This window comes from Carassius carassius, chromosome 26 (genome assembly GCF_963082965.1).
Source record: "Carassius carassius chromosome 26, fCarCar2.1, whole genome shotgun sequence".
Taxonomy (NCBI): domain Eukaryota; kingdom Metazoa; phylum Chordata; class Actinopteri; order Cypriniformes; family Cyprinidae; genus Carassius; species Carassius carassius.
The window spans coordinates 273,474-290,702 of record NC_081780.1 but is presented as its reverse complement, the minus strand read 5'-3'; the positions used below and the strand labels follow the sequence as shown (position 1 = coordinate 290,702).

At 37.9% G+C, this 17,229-nt stretch overlaps 2 protein-coding genes across 4 annotated transcripts in view; one reads left to right on the top strand and one right to left on the bottom strand.

The window, feature by feature from the left end:
- sim1b (SIM bHLH transcription factor 1b) overlaps window positions 1-3,805 on the top strand; it is a 12,132-nt gene extending 8,327 nt beyond the window's left edge. For 2 of the 3 annotated variants that reach the window (XM_059510507.1, XM_059510505.1), the window contains exons 9-12: window positions 964-1,111; window positions 1,925-2,039; window positions 2,308-2,506; window positions 3,451-3,805. In XM_059510507.1, coding sequence (XP_059366490.1) covers window positions 964-1,111; window positions 1,925-2,039; window positions 2,308-2,506; window positions 3,451-3,782 — 794 coding nt within the window. In that variant the 3' untranslated portion in view covers window positions 3,783-3,805. The remainder of the gene's footprint in view (window positions 1-963; window positions 1,112-1,924; window positions 2,040-2,307; window positions 2,507-3,450) is intronic. The other variant, XM_059510506.1, reaches the window with a different exon arrangement.
- Window positions 3,806-16,253: 12,448 nt separating this feature from the next.
- Window positions 16,254-17,229, bottom strand: ripply2 (ripply transcriptional repressor 2). The gene is made up of 3 exons (XM_059510444.1): window positions 17,059-17,229; window positions 16,910-16,974; window positions 16,254-16,613 (listed from the first exon to the last, which is right to left on the bottom strand). Exons 1-3 carry the CDS (start codon window positions 17,167-17,169, stop codon window positions 16,415-16,417), a joined length of 375 nt encoding a protein of 124 aa, XP_059366427.1. The 5' UTR covers window positions 17,170-17,229; the 3' UTR covers window positions 16,254-16,414.

The window sequence follows — 17,229 nt, the reverse complement described above, 5'->3', positions numbered from 1 at the left end:
ATGGATCTTTATATGTGATGTGCTATGTTATGTGTGAGCATTAGGATTTTAAAATCAACTCCGAACCTGGATCCTTGCTGCAGAATTTGGCACACATTGCAGTTTGTTGAGTGTAGTTATAGAAACCCCAGCAAGAAGTGTATTACAGTAGGCAATTCTGGAAAATACGAAAGCATAAATAAGCCTTTCAGTCACAGATAGCTAAAAAAATAATGGGCCTAAAATTGAACCCTGGGGAACACCTGTAAAGTTTGTGATTGTAAGAGATTGTGATTGACCATCAAAAGCGGCATTAAGATCAAGAAGAAGAAGAACCAGAATCTGAGGCTACAGAAAATATATTTTATTTTATTAATTATTATACATTTATATATGAATTAAGTAATTAATAAAACAATTATTAATAATATACGTTTTTATAATTTTATAAAAAAATTATATTGTTTTTTTTTGTTTGTTTTTTTTGCTAATAGCAATGTTAAAAAGTATTATTTGGATATATATAATTTGTTTATATAGATATGTTAATGTTAATGTTAATTTCGTTAATAGATTTAAATGCTGTATCTGTTAATATTATTTAATGGATGCGAGCTGACATGGACTAACAATCAACAGTTTTATTTTTATTAACTAATGTTAACAAACATTAACTAGATTTAACTAGAATAAATCGACTTTAAGTTGGCTTGATAAGTACTGCAACATACATATATTTACAAATATTATATATTTACATATTTAACACATGCGCACGCACATACACACACACACACACACACATCTTACACACATTAGTATCTTTTTTTGTCTCATTTTGTCAGATTTTTTATTGTTTTGTCATTTTAAACAGTCATAATTAAATGTATGTTCCACTCTTTCTGAGCCCTAAAAATGTTTCACATATTAATATGAGTTCAGTAGAATCAGTTTGATGTATAATGTGTGTCTGTGTTTCTGCAGTGCTGGTCAAAGGTCAGGTGACCACTAAATATTACCGCTTCCTGTCCAAACACGGCGGCTGGGTTTGGGTGCAGAGTTACGCCACCATCGTTCACAATATTCGCTCGTCTCGTCCACACTGCATCGTCAGCGTCAACTACGTCCTCACGTGAGTCACGCCAACATTTCCCTCTCAAACACACCTCACGATGGAATAAAGAACACATACACACACGTATCAAAACCCAGGTCAAAGCGAGGTCGTCTGAAACACAATGCATACGGCTGTCAGGAACAGTGAAAAACGTGCGTCTGGTAACACAAGCCTGTCAGGTGTATATTCATGATAAGAGCCGAGTGAAGGCTGTTTGCTGTGTGTCTCGTGAGTTCAGTTGCTGTGAAATCAGAAATCAGACACATTGCACAAGCTTTGCCTTGTGTCACAGGACTCAGGTTTAACTGATTAACCCTCCTGTCGCTTTAAGAAAACACCTTACACATTCACAGCCCACTTTTGACCCGCTGAAACAGTCATAACTTCATATTTGTCAACTGAGACCGTACTGTGTCTGATCAGTAACTTGAGCGAGTGTGTGAGAGATATGAGGAAGAGGCTGAATGTATTTTACAGAGACAAATCTAACTAATGCATGTAAAAAATAAACAAATTAATAATAATTCAGGACAATAAACATACATAGGAGACAAAAACTCATACAGGAGCATTTTTTGGCTTGAACACAAGGTTTGGGGGCGGGGCCAATGTGCTAATTGCTTTTTTTTTTTTTTGCTTTTTTTTTGCATTTAAAAACAGATCTGGATGCAAAAGTTGTTAAAAGTGTATTTTATTATATATATATATATATATAAATTAATAACATATGCAAAAAAAAATGTTTGCACTAAAAACTATGCATTTTTTTGAAGTGTTTTCCGGTGACCTCCAGCAGTGTATGTTGAGAGTAATAATGTGTGTGTTTAGGGACACGGAGTACAGAGGACTGGCGCTGTCTCTGGAGCAGCTAAAGCCCAGCAAACCTGCGTTCCCTTACGCAAACCAGACCCCAGCCAAGAGCCACGCTTCTCCGTACTCTCAGGTATCAGTCGAAATAAATCAATACAGTTATTATCATCTCACTCACAGGCACACTCAAATCCCTAATGCACTTTACAAATGCATAATGTATAAAATGCATATTGTTTCACTCACTATATTATCATCGCTGGATCATTTTGTGTGTATGTATTTATTTATGTATACACCAAGGCTGCATTTATTTGCTTAATAATACAGTAAAAAACATTAATATTTACTGAGTGCATTTTCAAAGTTTTCTCTCTTCACTTCCTGTTCTGTGTTTTTAGCAGTTTCCCTTCTTCCAGCCCGAGCGCTCAGATTCTGATCGCGACAGCCAATGGGACGGCAGCCCTCTGACAGACTCCGCCTCCCCGCAGCGACTGGACACGTGTGCTCAAACACACACACACACACACGCCTCACACACACAGAGAGAGGGATGGTGGGATGCCACTAAAGCAACTCAACACGTCCATCAAACTCACGGTGAGTCACATGATCTTCAGAAACCATCACTGCTCAAGAAACATCTCTGATTATTATCAGTACTGAAGACAGTTTGTGTTTCTGTGGAAACTGTGATGTACATCCATTCATAAATTTGGAATCATTTAAATGTATACATCTTTGTGAAAAGTCTCTTCTGCTCACCAAGGTTGCATTTATTTAATCAAAAAATACAGCAAAAATTTGAAACATGATTCCAGTTAAAAATGAGCTGGACTTTTTTTTTCGTGAACTATAATAATATAATCACATTTTTTTTTTATTAAAAAAGAACAGCATTTATCTGAAATATAAATCTTTTGTAACATTATACATTTCTTCAATGGCACTTTTGATCATTTTAATACTTCCTTGATGAATAAAAGTATTTTTGTTTTGTTTTAAGAGAAAACACAACAACAAGATTTCTCACTTCATTAAAAAATGAAAGTGTTTAAATAGTTTTGTTGCTGCTGTCATGAAGTACATAAGTGTTTTCAAAAGTATCATTCTTTTATTCACAACTTTAATTTGTGAATTTGTGAAGTTGTGAGTTAAAGTGAATTTATAACAGCTAATGTGTGTTGTTAAGTTATTCCATATATACGTGGTAAGGTTTCACAAAATAAATCAGAGCAAATAAAGTATAATGATGATATTAATAACAACAATATTCTTCCACCAAACAATGAAGCTCCTCAGAATCAGTTGTGGCTGTAACAAAGTGGTTGCCGAGCAACACACAAACGTAAACAGAGGTGTTTGTTACTTTGTAGCGTCAGTCAGCTTTGAACGTGACTCAGCCAATCAGCATCAAGCACTGGAACTAACTGGTTAATAATAAAAATATCTACAACTGAACATCTTTATAGACACAAACACAGGAACTTCAACACACAGATATTCAGTAAAAACGTCACGGTTTCATGAAATCTCTTCGGCAGCTCACTGGGACGAGGAGCGTGTGGACGGATCTCCAGGCTCCTCGGGCGATTCGGGAGACAGTTCAGGGATTTCCCAGAGCCGGATGGGTGCCAGACAGGAGCCGATTAAAGTGGAGGACGGCTGCATGAGTGACGTCTTCTCGTCCGTCTGTAGAGGACCGCCCCGTCTCGTCCTGCACCGAGACGACAGAGACGAGAGTCCAGCCTCGCTGTCCGCTCTGAGCAGTCCCGGCTCCGACAGACTGTCCCGTTATGACGTGAACACACACATGCACTTTCAGACCAGCACCACACACAACGGCACATCGGTCATCATCACCAACGGCAGCTGACCGCAAAACACCTGCTGCTTTACCAGCCTGGAAACATCCCTGTGATGAGAGCCTGCAGCACAAAACCAGTCATAAGAGTCATTGCTTTCAAACTGAGATTCATGCATCATTAGAAAGGAGCTGAATAAATCATCTCTCCATTCATGTATGGTTTGGACGATATTTGTCTGAGATACAACTATTTGAAAATCTGGAATCTGAGGGAGCAAAAAAATCATCTTTAAAGTTGTTCAAATTAAGTTCTTAGCAATGCATATTACTAATCAAACATTAAGTTTTGATATATTTACACAAGCACTAGTATCAAAAACACATGTCGGTCAGAATACAACCTTAAAAAGGAAGAAATTATAGTTTGCACGATGAAAATAATGTTTTTTTATTTTTTTGCACTGTGGCATTATTTTCATATTAATTTACCTGCTATAATTATTCCTAACCCTATTTAAACATAGTTTGTAGTTATTGCTTTTAATTTGGTAACTAAAATAAAATCCATAATTTTTAATGGATTAAGAATGCAAAAAGAAAATAATGATTTTTTGTTTGCTCTGTGGCAATATTTTCATGAGCTGAAAAAAAATTGTTTTACGTTTGCCCTGAGTCAGTATTTTCATGTCAATTAAGAACATTTTCACCCAATTACATTATGCAGTATTTACAGATTACAGTTGCATTGTTGTGCTGACTTTAATTTGTTGATTTCAATTTGAAAAAATATATATGATTTATAGTAATCTAAATAAAATAATACAAGCTAAAAAAAAATCATGCACGAAGAAAATCATGTTTGCATCAGTGCACCGCAATATTTTCATGTAAATTCAACCCAATTCTCATTGTTTTGATCCCAAATTTGATATATCTTGTATTATTTGCATATCATAGTTGCATTGGTTTTATATATAAATCTATTATTTACAGTAATATAAAACAATTGATAACTGAAAAAAATATTAATGCAGAAGCCATGAAGAAAATTTTGACATATTTTTTATTCAATTCACCCCAAATCTCATTATTCTGATGCAAAATCAATTATACTTTGGAATAATGGTATAATAACAAGGTGCATCACATTAAAAATTGATTGTTACAAAATAAGCAGCTACATTTTCTTTGTGCATAATATTTAATAATTTTCCTGCGGTTTTTATTAAATTTACCCATGAAATGATCAACACTGTCCAATGAGATTATAATTACATTTTATATACAATTAATTTAATAAATCCAAAAATGTGTGTATTTTGGGGTGTTTAGAAGTATTTTCTGTCATTTTTTGAATAGAGCTTTGGATTTAATTCATTTTCTTGTATACCGTGTTCTTAAGAAAAGGTTTCATGTCGTGCTGCGTCAGTGCTTTGATTTGTGCATGTGTGCAGATGTGACCAGAGGCATTTTTACACGCATTAAATGTGTCTTTTTCAACCGAAGCCTGCTTTAGTTCTGCAGGATAAAGTCACGCTGGTGTTTCTGTCACCAATCATGTGAGGTGAGTATCAGAAATTACTGATGTCTGACATAACATCCAGATGTTAAACACACTGGAGAATGACTGTGTGTGTGTGTGTGTGTGAGAGAGAGAGAGAGAGAGATTACAGCTCCAAACCTCTACACACACATTTATAGTCTTATTTCTCAAAAGGACAGTAAACCGATAAACACACAGCTCAAAATAATGTGATCAAACCCTAAATGCTGAGTATTTAGTGTGTGTAACTCCCGCAGCAACCAGTTTGAGTGAAAACACTGAAGACACCCAACAAACACATAGCAATGCCCACGACAACCTAGCAACCACTAACACCACCCTAGCAACGAATCAGTGTGTTTTGTATTGGGAAGCCTCACATATTTAGTAACGATTAGTTCAAACATTATCTACATTCTGTTAGCGTCCAATCAGCTGGCTCTGCCCCTGACATGCTCCGCCCCTTCGCCTGAGTCTTTCTACCCATAACCCCCTGGGGCTTCCATCATCCCGCTGTGTGTGTTGCTGAGTGTCAGTAAGCGTGTTAATGTATTCCAGCTCAGCTCTGTCTCATGGGAAGATTAATAACTAATTACTACAGGTCACTCAACCAGATGGGCCTCGTGTGTGTGTGTGTGTGTGTGTGTGTGAGTGTGTGTGAGAGTGCGTGTGTGTGAGAGAGAGAGAGAGAGAGAGAGTGAGTGTGTGTGTGTGTGTGTGTGTGTGTGAGAGTGTGTGAGAGAGAGAGAGAGAGAGAGAGTGTGTGTGTGTGTGAGAGAGAGAGAGTGTGTGTGTGTGTGTTTGTGTGTGTGTGTGAGAGAGAGAGAGAGAGAGAGAGAGAGAGAGTGTGTGTGTGTGTGTGTGTGTGTGTGTGATAGAGAGAGAGAGAGAGAGTGTGTGTGTGTGTGTGTGTGTGTGTGATAGATAGAGAGAGAGAGTGTGTGTGTGTGTGTGTGTGTGTGTGATAGAGAGAGAGAGAGAGAGTGTGTGTGTGTGTGTGTGTGTGTGTGTGTGTGTGTGTGTGTGAGAGAGAGAGTGTGTGTGTGTGTGTGTGTGTGTGTGTGTGTGTGTGTGTGTGTGTGTGTGTGTGTGTGTGTGTGTGTGTGTGTGTGAGTGTGTGTGAGAGTGCGTGTGTGAGAGAGAGAGAGAGAGAGAGTGAGTGTGTGTGTGTGTGTGTGTGTGTGTGTGAGAGTGTGTGAGAGAGAGAGAGAGAGAGAGAGTGTGTGTGTGTGTGAGAGAGAGAGAGTGTGTGTGTGTGTGTGTGTTTGTGTGTGTGTGTGAGAGAGAGAGAGAGAGAGAGAGAGAGAGAGAGAGTGTGTGTGTGTGTGTGTGTGTGTGTGATAGAGAGAGAGAGAGAGAGAGTGTGTGTGTGTGTGTGTGTGTGTGATAGATAGAGAGAGAGTGTGTGTGTGTGTTTGTGTGTGTGTGTGAGAGAGAGAGAGAGAGAGTGTGTCACCTTTATTTATATAGCGCTTTAAACAAAATACATTGCGTCAAAGCAACTGAACAACATTCATTAGGAAAACAGTGTCAATAATGCAAAAATGATAGTTAAAGGCAGTTCATCATTGAATTCAGTGATGTCATCTCTGTTCAGTTAAATAGTGTCTGTGCATTTATTTACAATCAAGTCAACGATATCGCTGTAGATGAAGTGACCCCAACTAAGCAAGCCAGAGGCGACAGCGGCAAGGAACCGAAACTCCATCGGTGACAGAATGGAGAAAAAAACCTTGGGAGAAACCAGGCTCAGTTGGGGGGGCAGTTCTCCTCTGACCAGACGAAACCAGTAGTTCAATTCCAGGCTGCAGCAAAGTCAGATTGTGCAGAAGAATCATCTGTTTCCTGTGGTCTTGTCCTGGTGCTCCTCTGAGACAAGGTCTTTACAGGGGATCTGTATCTGGGGCTCTAGTTGTCCTGGTCTCCGCTGTCTTTCAGGGATGTAGAGGTCCTTTCTAGGTGCTGATCCAGCATCTGGTCTGGATACGTACTGGATCCGGGTGACTGCAGTGACCCTCTGATCTGGACACAGACTGGATCTGGTGGCTACGGTGACCTCGGAACAAGAGAGAAACAGACAAATATTAGCGTAGATGCCATTCTTCTAATGATGTAGCAAGTACATCGGGTGTTATGGGAAGTGTTTCCGGTTCCGGTTTACCTAATTAATGCAGCCTAAAAATCCTTTAACGGATTTGGATAATAAAAGCATATTAGTATGTTATGTGTATGCCAGGTTAAAGAGATGGGTCTTTAATCTAGATTTAAACTGCAAGAGTGTGTCTGCCTCCCGAACAATGTTAGGTAGGTTATTCCAGAGTTTAGGCGCCAAATAGGAAAAGGATCTGCCGCCTGCAGCTGATTTTGATATTCTAGGTATTATCAAATTGCCTGAGTTTTGAGAACGTAGCGTACGTAGAGGATTATAATGTAAAAGGAGCTCATTCAAATACTGAGGTGCTAAACCATTCAGGGCTTTATAAGTAATAAGCAATATTTTAAAATCTATGCGATGCTTGATAGGGAGCCAGTGCAGTGTTGACAGGACCGGGCTAATATGGTCATACTTCCTGGTTCTAGTAAGAACTCTTGCTGCTGCATTTTGTACTAGCTGTAGTTTGTTTACTAAGCGTGCAGAACAACCACCCAATAAAGCATTACAATTATCTAACCTTGAGCTCATAAATGCATGGAATGCATAAATGCATGGAAAGCTAACACCATGTTTCCTGATGATATCTCCCAAGGGTAACATATAAAGCGTGAAGAGTAGCGGCCCTAGTACTGAGCCTTGAGGTACTCCATACTGCACTTGTGATCGATAGGATACATCTTCATTCACTGCTACGAACTGATGGCGGTCATATAAGTACGATTTAAACCATGCTAATGCACTTCCACTGATGCCAACTAAGTGTTCAAGTCTATGCAAAATAATGTTGTGGTCAATTGTGTCAAACGCAGCACTAAGATCCAATAAAACTAATAGAGAGATACACCCACGATCAGATGATAAGAGCAGATCATTTGTAACTCTAAGGAGAGCAGTCTCAGTACTATGATACTGTCTAAATCCTGACTGGAAATCCTCACATATACCATTTTTCTCTAAGAAGGAATATAATTGTGAGGATACCACCTTTTCTAGTATCTTGGACAGAAAAGGGAGATTCGAGATTGGTCTGTAATTAACTAGTTCTTTGGGGTCAAGCTGTGGTTTGTTTTTTGATGAGAGGCTTAATAACAGCCAGTTTGAAGGTTTTGGGGACATGTCCTAAAGACAATGAGGAATTAATAATAGTCAGAAGAGGATTTATGACTTCTGGAAGCACCTCTTTTAGGAGCTTAGATGGTATAGGGTCTAACATACATGTTGTTGGTTTAGATGATTTAACAAGTTTATACAATTCTTCCTCTCCTATAGTAGAGAATGAGTGGAACTGTTCCTCAGGGGGTCTATAGTGCACTGTCTGATGTGATACTGTAGCTGACGGCTGAATGGTTGCAATTTTATCTCTAATAGTATCGATTTTAGAAGTAAAGTAGTTCATAAAGTCATTACTGCTGTGGTGTTGGGAAATGTCAACACTTGTTGAGGCTTTATTTTTCGTTAATTTAGCCACTGTATTGAACAAATACCTGGGGTTATGTTTGTTTTCTTCTAAAAGAGAAGAAAAGTAATCGGATCTAGCAGTTTTTAATGCTTTTCTGTAGGATATGTTACTTTCCCGCCAAGCAATACGAAATACCTCTAGTTTTGTTTTCCTCCAGCTGCGCTCCATTTTTCGGGCTGCTCTCTTTAGGGTGCGAGTATGCTCATTATACCATGGTGTCAAACTGTTTTCCTTAACCTTCCTTAAGCGTAAAGGAGCAACTGTATTTAAAGTGCTAGAAAAGAGAGAGTCCATAGTTTCTGTTACATCATCAAGTTGTTCTGAGGTTTTGGATATGCTAAGGAATTTGGATACATCAGGAAGATAACTTAAAAAGCAGTCTTTTGTGTTAGAAGTGATGGTTCTTCCATACTTGTAACAAGAAGTAGAATTTACAATTTCGATTCAATTGTGTGTATGTGTGTGTGTGTGTGTGTGTGTGTGTGTGTGTGTGTGTGTGTGTGTGTGTGTGTGTGTCTGTGTGTCTGTGTCTGTGTGTGTGTGTGTGTGTCTGTGTGTGTGTGTGTGTGTGTGTGTGTGTGTGTGTGTGTGTGTGTGTCAGAAAGTGATGCACATGCTCAGGATCTAATTGAGACATTCCATGAGCGTGGAGCAGAAAAACGCATCAGATGAACATTAACCTGATCTCCATGTGAACACTGACCTGATGCTATATTCTCATCTTAACAGTTAAACAAGTGTGTGTGTGTGTGTGTGTGTGTGTGAGTGTTGCTACCCCCCCCCCCCCCCACACACACCTCTTGATTTATGAGCTTTCTGAGTTTTTTGGAAGCTTCAACCTACAGCTGCAGTTCAGATGGTGAAGAACTGAACACACACACACACACACACACACACACACATTAGTTTGTCTTGCTCTTGTGTTGTGGGGGTGCTGATGTGTGTTTCTGGTTCCTTGTTAAGTGGCTGTTTTGAAACACTGTTAACCCTCCGCAGTCCTGTGAAAGAGCGATGTGTTTACTTGAGTCTGGTGAATCTTAAATGAACAACACATTTAACCACACAGTCCGCTAACAAAATATAATCTAAAAATGTTTTACTAGCACTCCCTTAATTATTTCTGAATCTTCTATGAAGGTTCAAAACGTTTTTAAAACATTTTACTAATTTTTTATTTTGGTTGTGCAAAGGTTAAAGGTAAATGTTTTGCAAACATTATGGGAACGTTAATATTTGCTATATAAACCAGTGTGTTTGCAATTATGATCATAAAATGATAACAAATAACTAGTTATCAAGCAGATAAAATAACTAGTCTCGCGCATCCGTGTTTGTATGCATTTTAAAATTCTTTATCTTGTTGTTATATAAGTTTTTAGCTAAAAATGACAAAACTTTCTCAATGGTTAAAAATATATATATTATAGAAAAAAGTCAATGATATTTTCAGGTTTTCGTTAGCAGATGTGTAAATATGTGTTTAAGCTGCTGGAATGTAACGCAGCACGTGCTCTGTGTGCATTTTCTTTATTTAAATATGACTTTTTAAAACAGAATTACTGATACGGTGATCAACAAGGAACATCAGTCCGTCTGGAGGAAAATATTACATGAAAATAAATCTGACTGGATTTATCCAAGACAAACAAACCGGTGAAACAGCGCCCTCTGCTGCCATAGAAGTCTTTACATATATATTTGCATTTATGCATTTAGCAGAGGCTTTTATTGTGCATTCAGCTTATAATTGTTTGTTTGTTTTTTTTACCAGTATGTGTGCACTAAATATATATACATATATATATATATATATATACAATTCTAATTTGGGGCTAATATGACGATAATTTTTGTAAAAATTTTTTTTTTTTTTCTCTCTCTTTTTTTTTAAGCAATTTACATAAAATTGTCCTGATATTAGCCCCAAATTAGAATTATAGAAAGTATAATACTATTATTATTATTATTAAAAATTATTTAGGAATAAAATTAGCCCTTAAATTAGCGATAAACATAATTATAGAAATATTTTGCACATTGTATCATGCAAAATCATTAGTTTTCTCTTTATTTTTAAAGGAAAGTGGTAATTAAGTTCAATTAAAGCTTACATAACAAACATGAATATCGTTTGTACGTGCAGGAAAACCTGATCCAGATGTGCTGAAGAATTTTGGCAGCAAATAAAAATAAAAATACAGTATCATAATGAGCTCTTGCGCCCTCTGCTGGCAGATCACAAACTCTCACACACACACACCTCTGTGTAGCTCACACACTCTCACACAGATCTGAGGGTTATGGGGAGGTCATTACAGAGCAGTCCTGGGGGTTAGATAAACCTCTGGACACTGAGATATGATGAAACAGAGCTCATAACGGCTCAGAAACACACGAGTTCCCGCAGTCACACAACATCTCTAACAGTGTTAAATCACACACTCTCTCTCTCACACACACACACACACACACACACACTGACACCTTTCATGAGAGTCTGAGAAAAGGCTGGTCAAAAGTTCACAAACAGACAGCAAAACATTCTTCACTTCTAAATATTAATTTGATTCTAAAAATACTTTTTACAGGATACTGCTTTCAGGGGTTTTATCTATTTTATCTATTACTAACTACAATTGTTATTTTTTTTTTTTTTTTTTTTAAATAAAGTTGAAATTAAATTAAATTAAATATAAATATTAGATAAAAAGGTAAAGGACATTTAGAAATGTTGCCTTGGCTGAAATAAGTTGAAATTAAAAATGACATAAAACTAAATATAAATTCAATCTAAATGGTAACATTTAACAATCTGATGTTGAACTTTCAGTGTTTTATAAGTGTTTTATATTAGACAGCAGAAACTCACCGTGTGAATCTACACACACCCTTAAAGGACACAACATTTACCCCCTCACACACACACACACACACACAAACACACACACACACACACACACACACACACACACACACACACACACACACACACACACACACACTCCAACGTATTCCCAACACAACACCTCAGTACACACACACACACACACACTCCAACATATTCCCAACACAACACCTCAGTACACAAACACACACACACACACACACACACACACACTCCAACATATTCCCAACACAACACCTCAGTACACACACACACACACTCACACGTTCTGCTTTCCCACGCTCACTGATATTCACACATAACTGCAGGAATCACGACGCTGATGTCATCTTTAGATAATTCAATGTCATTTTTAACTGTATAAAGGCTAAACTCACTGCTGTTCAAAACTCTAAAGAAATAAACACTTTTTCTTTTAAGATTTCTGTTCATCTGTGAATCCTGAAAATTCAAATGTATCACAGTTTCCACAAAAATATTAATGTTGAAAACATTGATAACCATCATATTATTCTGATTTCTGAAGATCATGTGACACTGAAGACTGGAGGAATGATGCTGAAAATACAGCAGAAATAGATTACACTTTAACACAGATTCACACAGAAAACAGATGTTTTACAGTAGAATAATATTTCATCATTTTTAGTTTTTACTGTATATCTGATCAGCCACAATGAGCATAAGACACTTTTGAACGTTAATGCATATACACAAACAAATGCAAACGTATATTAAACAAGCATTATATTTTTGATAAACAGTTGTTTCCAAGAACTAATACACACATTTTCAAAACTTTGCCTCTTTTTTCAAAACTTTACACAGTTTCATCTCTTGCAAAATGAAGCATGCATTCAAAATATCACAAACACATCTCAAAGGCAAACATTTGCCATGATATTACAGTTTTTTACAATCGCTATGACAGATTTTTCAATACATTTAACAAATTTCCTAAACTCTTAACACACCAACACACCTAAAAAGCACAATTGGCAAAACGGTTAATTTCATGCTCAAAATCACACATTGTAAACTAAACTCCAAATCTAATTTTCAAAAAACAATAATACACTAACACAATACACTATGTCTACCAAAACACTGCAAACATGTTTCAAAATCAAATAATTATTCAAAACACTAACACATGTTCTCTTCCAACAGGAACATTTAGTCAATCATAACACAATGACAAAAAAAAGACTATCATCAGCTGAAATTACAGAAACTGCATTATTTTATGTGACAGGTCTGCCCTTATACAATGGACAGTACAGTATATTGTATTGATCAGAGATTGTGTTTTGCACTGTAGTTTCTTTTGAAGCCTCTCTACATTTTTGTTTTGTTGGGTTTAGTAAATGCATGCATTTTGTCACAAAAAATGAATGACCATCTCAGAGTAGCTTTATAGAATGTACAGTTACAGTTCTAAAAAAAGACAGAGACAGAATTGCTGCAGTAAAGACTTTATTTGCAAAAGGACATTACAGCAAGATATACAAACAGAAAAAGCACCGGAATAATAATTAAAAAAAACAAAGTAAACTTCTAATCTGCCCGGTCTTCTGCATTTGGCCACATGTTCTCATCCACATCACACCTGATATCTTCTCTGGCAAGGCATCATGGGAAGAATCTTTTTGCATGCCTTATCCACCCCTGGCAGTGTTCAGCTGTGATGTCTTGGCATGCAGCATCCATTGCATCCAGGAGGGACATTTGGTCATGTGGGCGATGGTCAAAAACCTTCCATCTCCAGGATGAGAAAAACTCCTCAATGGGGTTGAGGAAAGGGGAGTAAGGAGCAAGGAAAAGGGACACCATCCTATGATGGGCGTCAAACCATGCTGTGACTGCACGGGAATGGTGGAATGCCACATTGTCCCATGTGATCACATATATTGGCAAGTGGTCTCCCACCTGTCCCCTTTCTACCTCTGGCACCAATCTTTCGTGCAGGTCTTCTAAAAATAGGAGAAGGCGGTCGGTGTTGTAGGGGCCAATCTCACATTTATGCAGGAGTGCACCATTGTTGGAGATTGCGGCACACATGGTGATGTTGGCTCCTCTCTGGCCCGGCACGGTAACTGTGGCCCTTTTACCAATTATGTTTCTCCCACGGCGACGCCTTTTCGCCAAGTTGAAGCCAGCCTCGTCAACATAGATAATTTCATGTGGGACTTGATTGGCCTCCAACTCCATGACTCTCTGAAAGTAATTAGACACAGTGTATGTACATGCTGTGCTGTACTGTATATCTACTGTATGTCCTAATGTACTCCAGGTTTATAGAGTAGTTTACTGCAAAACACACTGTGTATAGTACAGTAATGACTGTATTGCATAACCTTACCTGGACGTATTGGTGACGGAGTTCTGTGATGCGCTCACTGTTCCTTTCAAAAGGAACTTTGTATAGTTGTTTCATTAGGACTCTGTGTTTAGCTAGAGTCCGAGAAATGGATGTTATGCTGATTGCTGCAATGTTCCCAAAGACAAGGTTGTCCTCTACAACTCTGGACTGAATGTCCTTCAGTTTTATTTCATTGTCAGCAATCACCATGTTGACAATAGCAAGTTCCTGTTCTTCATTCAGGAGCTTTCCTCTGCCCCCTGAGGGAGGTAGACGTTGAATCCTTAGAGGAACAAAATACAGTTACATATTAGAGACCGGAGGCATACAGTCACTCTAATACTGTAAATGGTAATATTACAGTATTTACAGTACACTTTGCTGTAGGAGAAGCAATATCCTACCTGTTGGTTTCTCTGAAAATACGGACAATGGATGCCACTGTGTCCCGGCTGAGATTTGGTTGTACTCGTTCACCAGCCTCTCTATATGATAGCCCATGGTTTATGACATGGTCAATGATAGTTGCTCTTATTTGATCAGTTACCCTAGCTCTGGTCCTTCTTTGAGCGCCACCACGCATTCTAACTCCTCTCCCTCTCCCTCTCCCTCGCCCTCGCCCCACTCCTCTGTCTCGTCCTTGTCCTTGCCCCACTCCTCTCCCTTGTCCTTGCCCCACTCCTCTCCCTTGTCCTGGTACTCGTCTTCCTCTCCCTCTTGCAGGCATTCTTTCTTTCTTTCTTTCTTTCTTTCTTTCTTTCTTTGTGTTGCTCTATATTGTTTCTTTTCCACACAAGATCAGCCCAAAGAGTCCTCTTTTAGAACATATGATCATGTGATTGAAAGAACCTCAACACCTGAGTGTGCTTCCTAGATGGGAATCAGCTGTGATTTATATATTTGCATAACTTCAATAAGCTGTTTCTCAGTAGCAATGGAATAAAATACAGGGAATATATTTGTGTTTCAATTCACAATATGAACAGCTGTTTACCTTGACTTTAGCCTGTAAGGTTAGGTTTAGAACATGGTGTTATCTGTTCTGACATACAGTGTTAAATCATTGGTAAATTTGGCAGTAAAAATCCATTGTTTTGGTCTTGTTTGAGCTTGTGTGTAAAAGAAGTTCAAGCATTTTAAATTTGTTTTAATTGTATGCATTTTGTGTTAAAGCAACAAGAAATGTGTTAATAGTATAGCTTACACAGGCGGATGTAGTGCTTACTGTGTTAAGAGTTTTGGAAAATTGTTAAAAGTATTGAAAAATCTGTCATAGCAATCGTAAAAAACTGTAATTCCTGTTAGATGTGTGTGTTACACAGAGAACTGTGTGAGGTGTTTTGCAAAAAGTGTTTTATGAAGTTGAAAACTGAGTCGAGGATCCAGATTTAGTGTATGTTTTGTAGAGTGTCAGCTTTCAGATACTGTGTGAGCAGATGTAAGATCTGTGATGTATATTGTGTTCTCGGAGTGTGTGAGAGGAGTCTGTGTGTCTGAGGAAGTGACTGTAAAACAGTGTCGTGTTCAGACATTAACACATCCATGTGACGCCTGAGCAGGTGTCAAACACACACACACACACACACACACACTGAAACATCTGTCCAATGAACTTTCTGAGTAAAGAGAATCTCAGTAAAACAGTCTCAGTTTCATTCAGAGCTGTCTGTATGTTCTATAAAACTGAACCATTAGAGTCCAAATAAAACATATTAATAACATTTAGATTTGTTTTTAACCACAGACACAGAAACATTCTGTGGAAGATATGAACAGAGGTTCATTAAAGAACACTCGTCATCTGCTCTTTAATAATGTTCTCTAAGTGTTAGCACAGAAACATTAATGGAACGCTTCTGCCTGAAGTCTGACGTGTAGCTGATGCTTGAAATGTTGCTAGAGAAATGTTTCAGAGAACGTTCAAAAGTAACGTCCCCATAATGTCCAAGGATTTCTTTTTTTAGAACATTAAAAAAAACTGGATGATTTCACCTTTCAGACAAATAGTGTTTTCATGAGTTAATGAGATCATGATTCATTTTCTGTTAAGACTCACATTAGGATTTCTGACATTGCTTCATTTCGACAACCTCGTGATTCAGAGAATGAGCAAAAATAATATTTCAAATATTTATTTGTAGGAAATAAGTTACAGTTGGCATGTAGAATAATTTAACATAAATACTAAAAAATAAAATATTTACACTTTGACTTCTAGTTTTATACACATAAGCACAACTATTTACACGCATGGACTAAATCAAGTGATGAAGGTCTTCAGCTGAGGTTCTTCTCTGGCTCTTCATCCTCCTCGTCATCCTCGCTCTCTGAGTCCTCACACAGACAGATAGTGGCCTGAACCGGATAACTGCGCAGGAGGACCTCAGCGTCCAGGTACAGATAATCGAAACAGCGAGATCTGGGCCAGAACAACCTGCACAAATCAACATGAGTCCCACAGATCAGACGCACGGTTTTCCAGGTTTCAAGGTTTAATAAAAAAAAGAAACATTTAAACATCATTAATATAATGTTTCAGTTGGATGTTCATCTAACGTTCAAAAAGTAACATTCCCAGAACGTTTGAAAATGATCAGACGGAATCTTCATCTAACGTTCTTCAAATGTTACAAGTTTCAGGGAGCGTTCAAAAGTAACATTCATGGAATGTTTCAAAATGATACAATGTAATAATGTTCCCTTAATGATCGTATAGCCAATAAAAAGCGTTTGTAACCCCTAAACGTTTAGAAAAGCGTTATCAGAACTCACTTGACAGGGTGTGTGATCTCAGGCGCTTTCAAGAGCTGCTCAGCAGCTGGTGCTCTCTCATAAGGCTGTGGAATACAGACATCATTAATAAAGAGATCAGTTCATATCATCATCACAATAATAGTGTGTCTAATAATAGCTGAACGCACCTTCGAAGCGTTTGTTCTGCGTTCGTGACTGCTTTTGTGGATCCAGGGTCTCCAGGGTCGCGTCGCGTTGGTTTCAGAGCTGAATCCGTGCGTGAAGGGGAGTTTCTCCATCGTGTCGGTGGAAAGAGAAGCTGAAGAGTCAATTCTGAGCGGAATGATGCTCAGACTCTC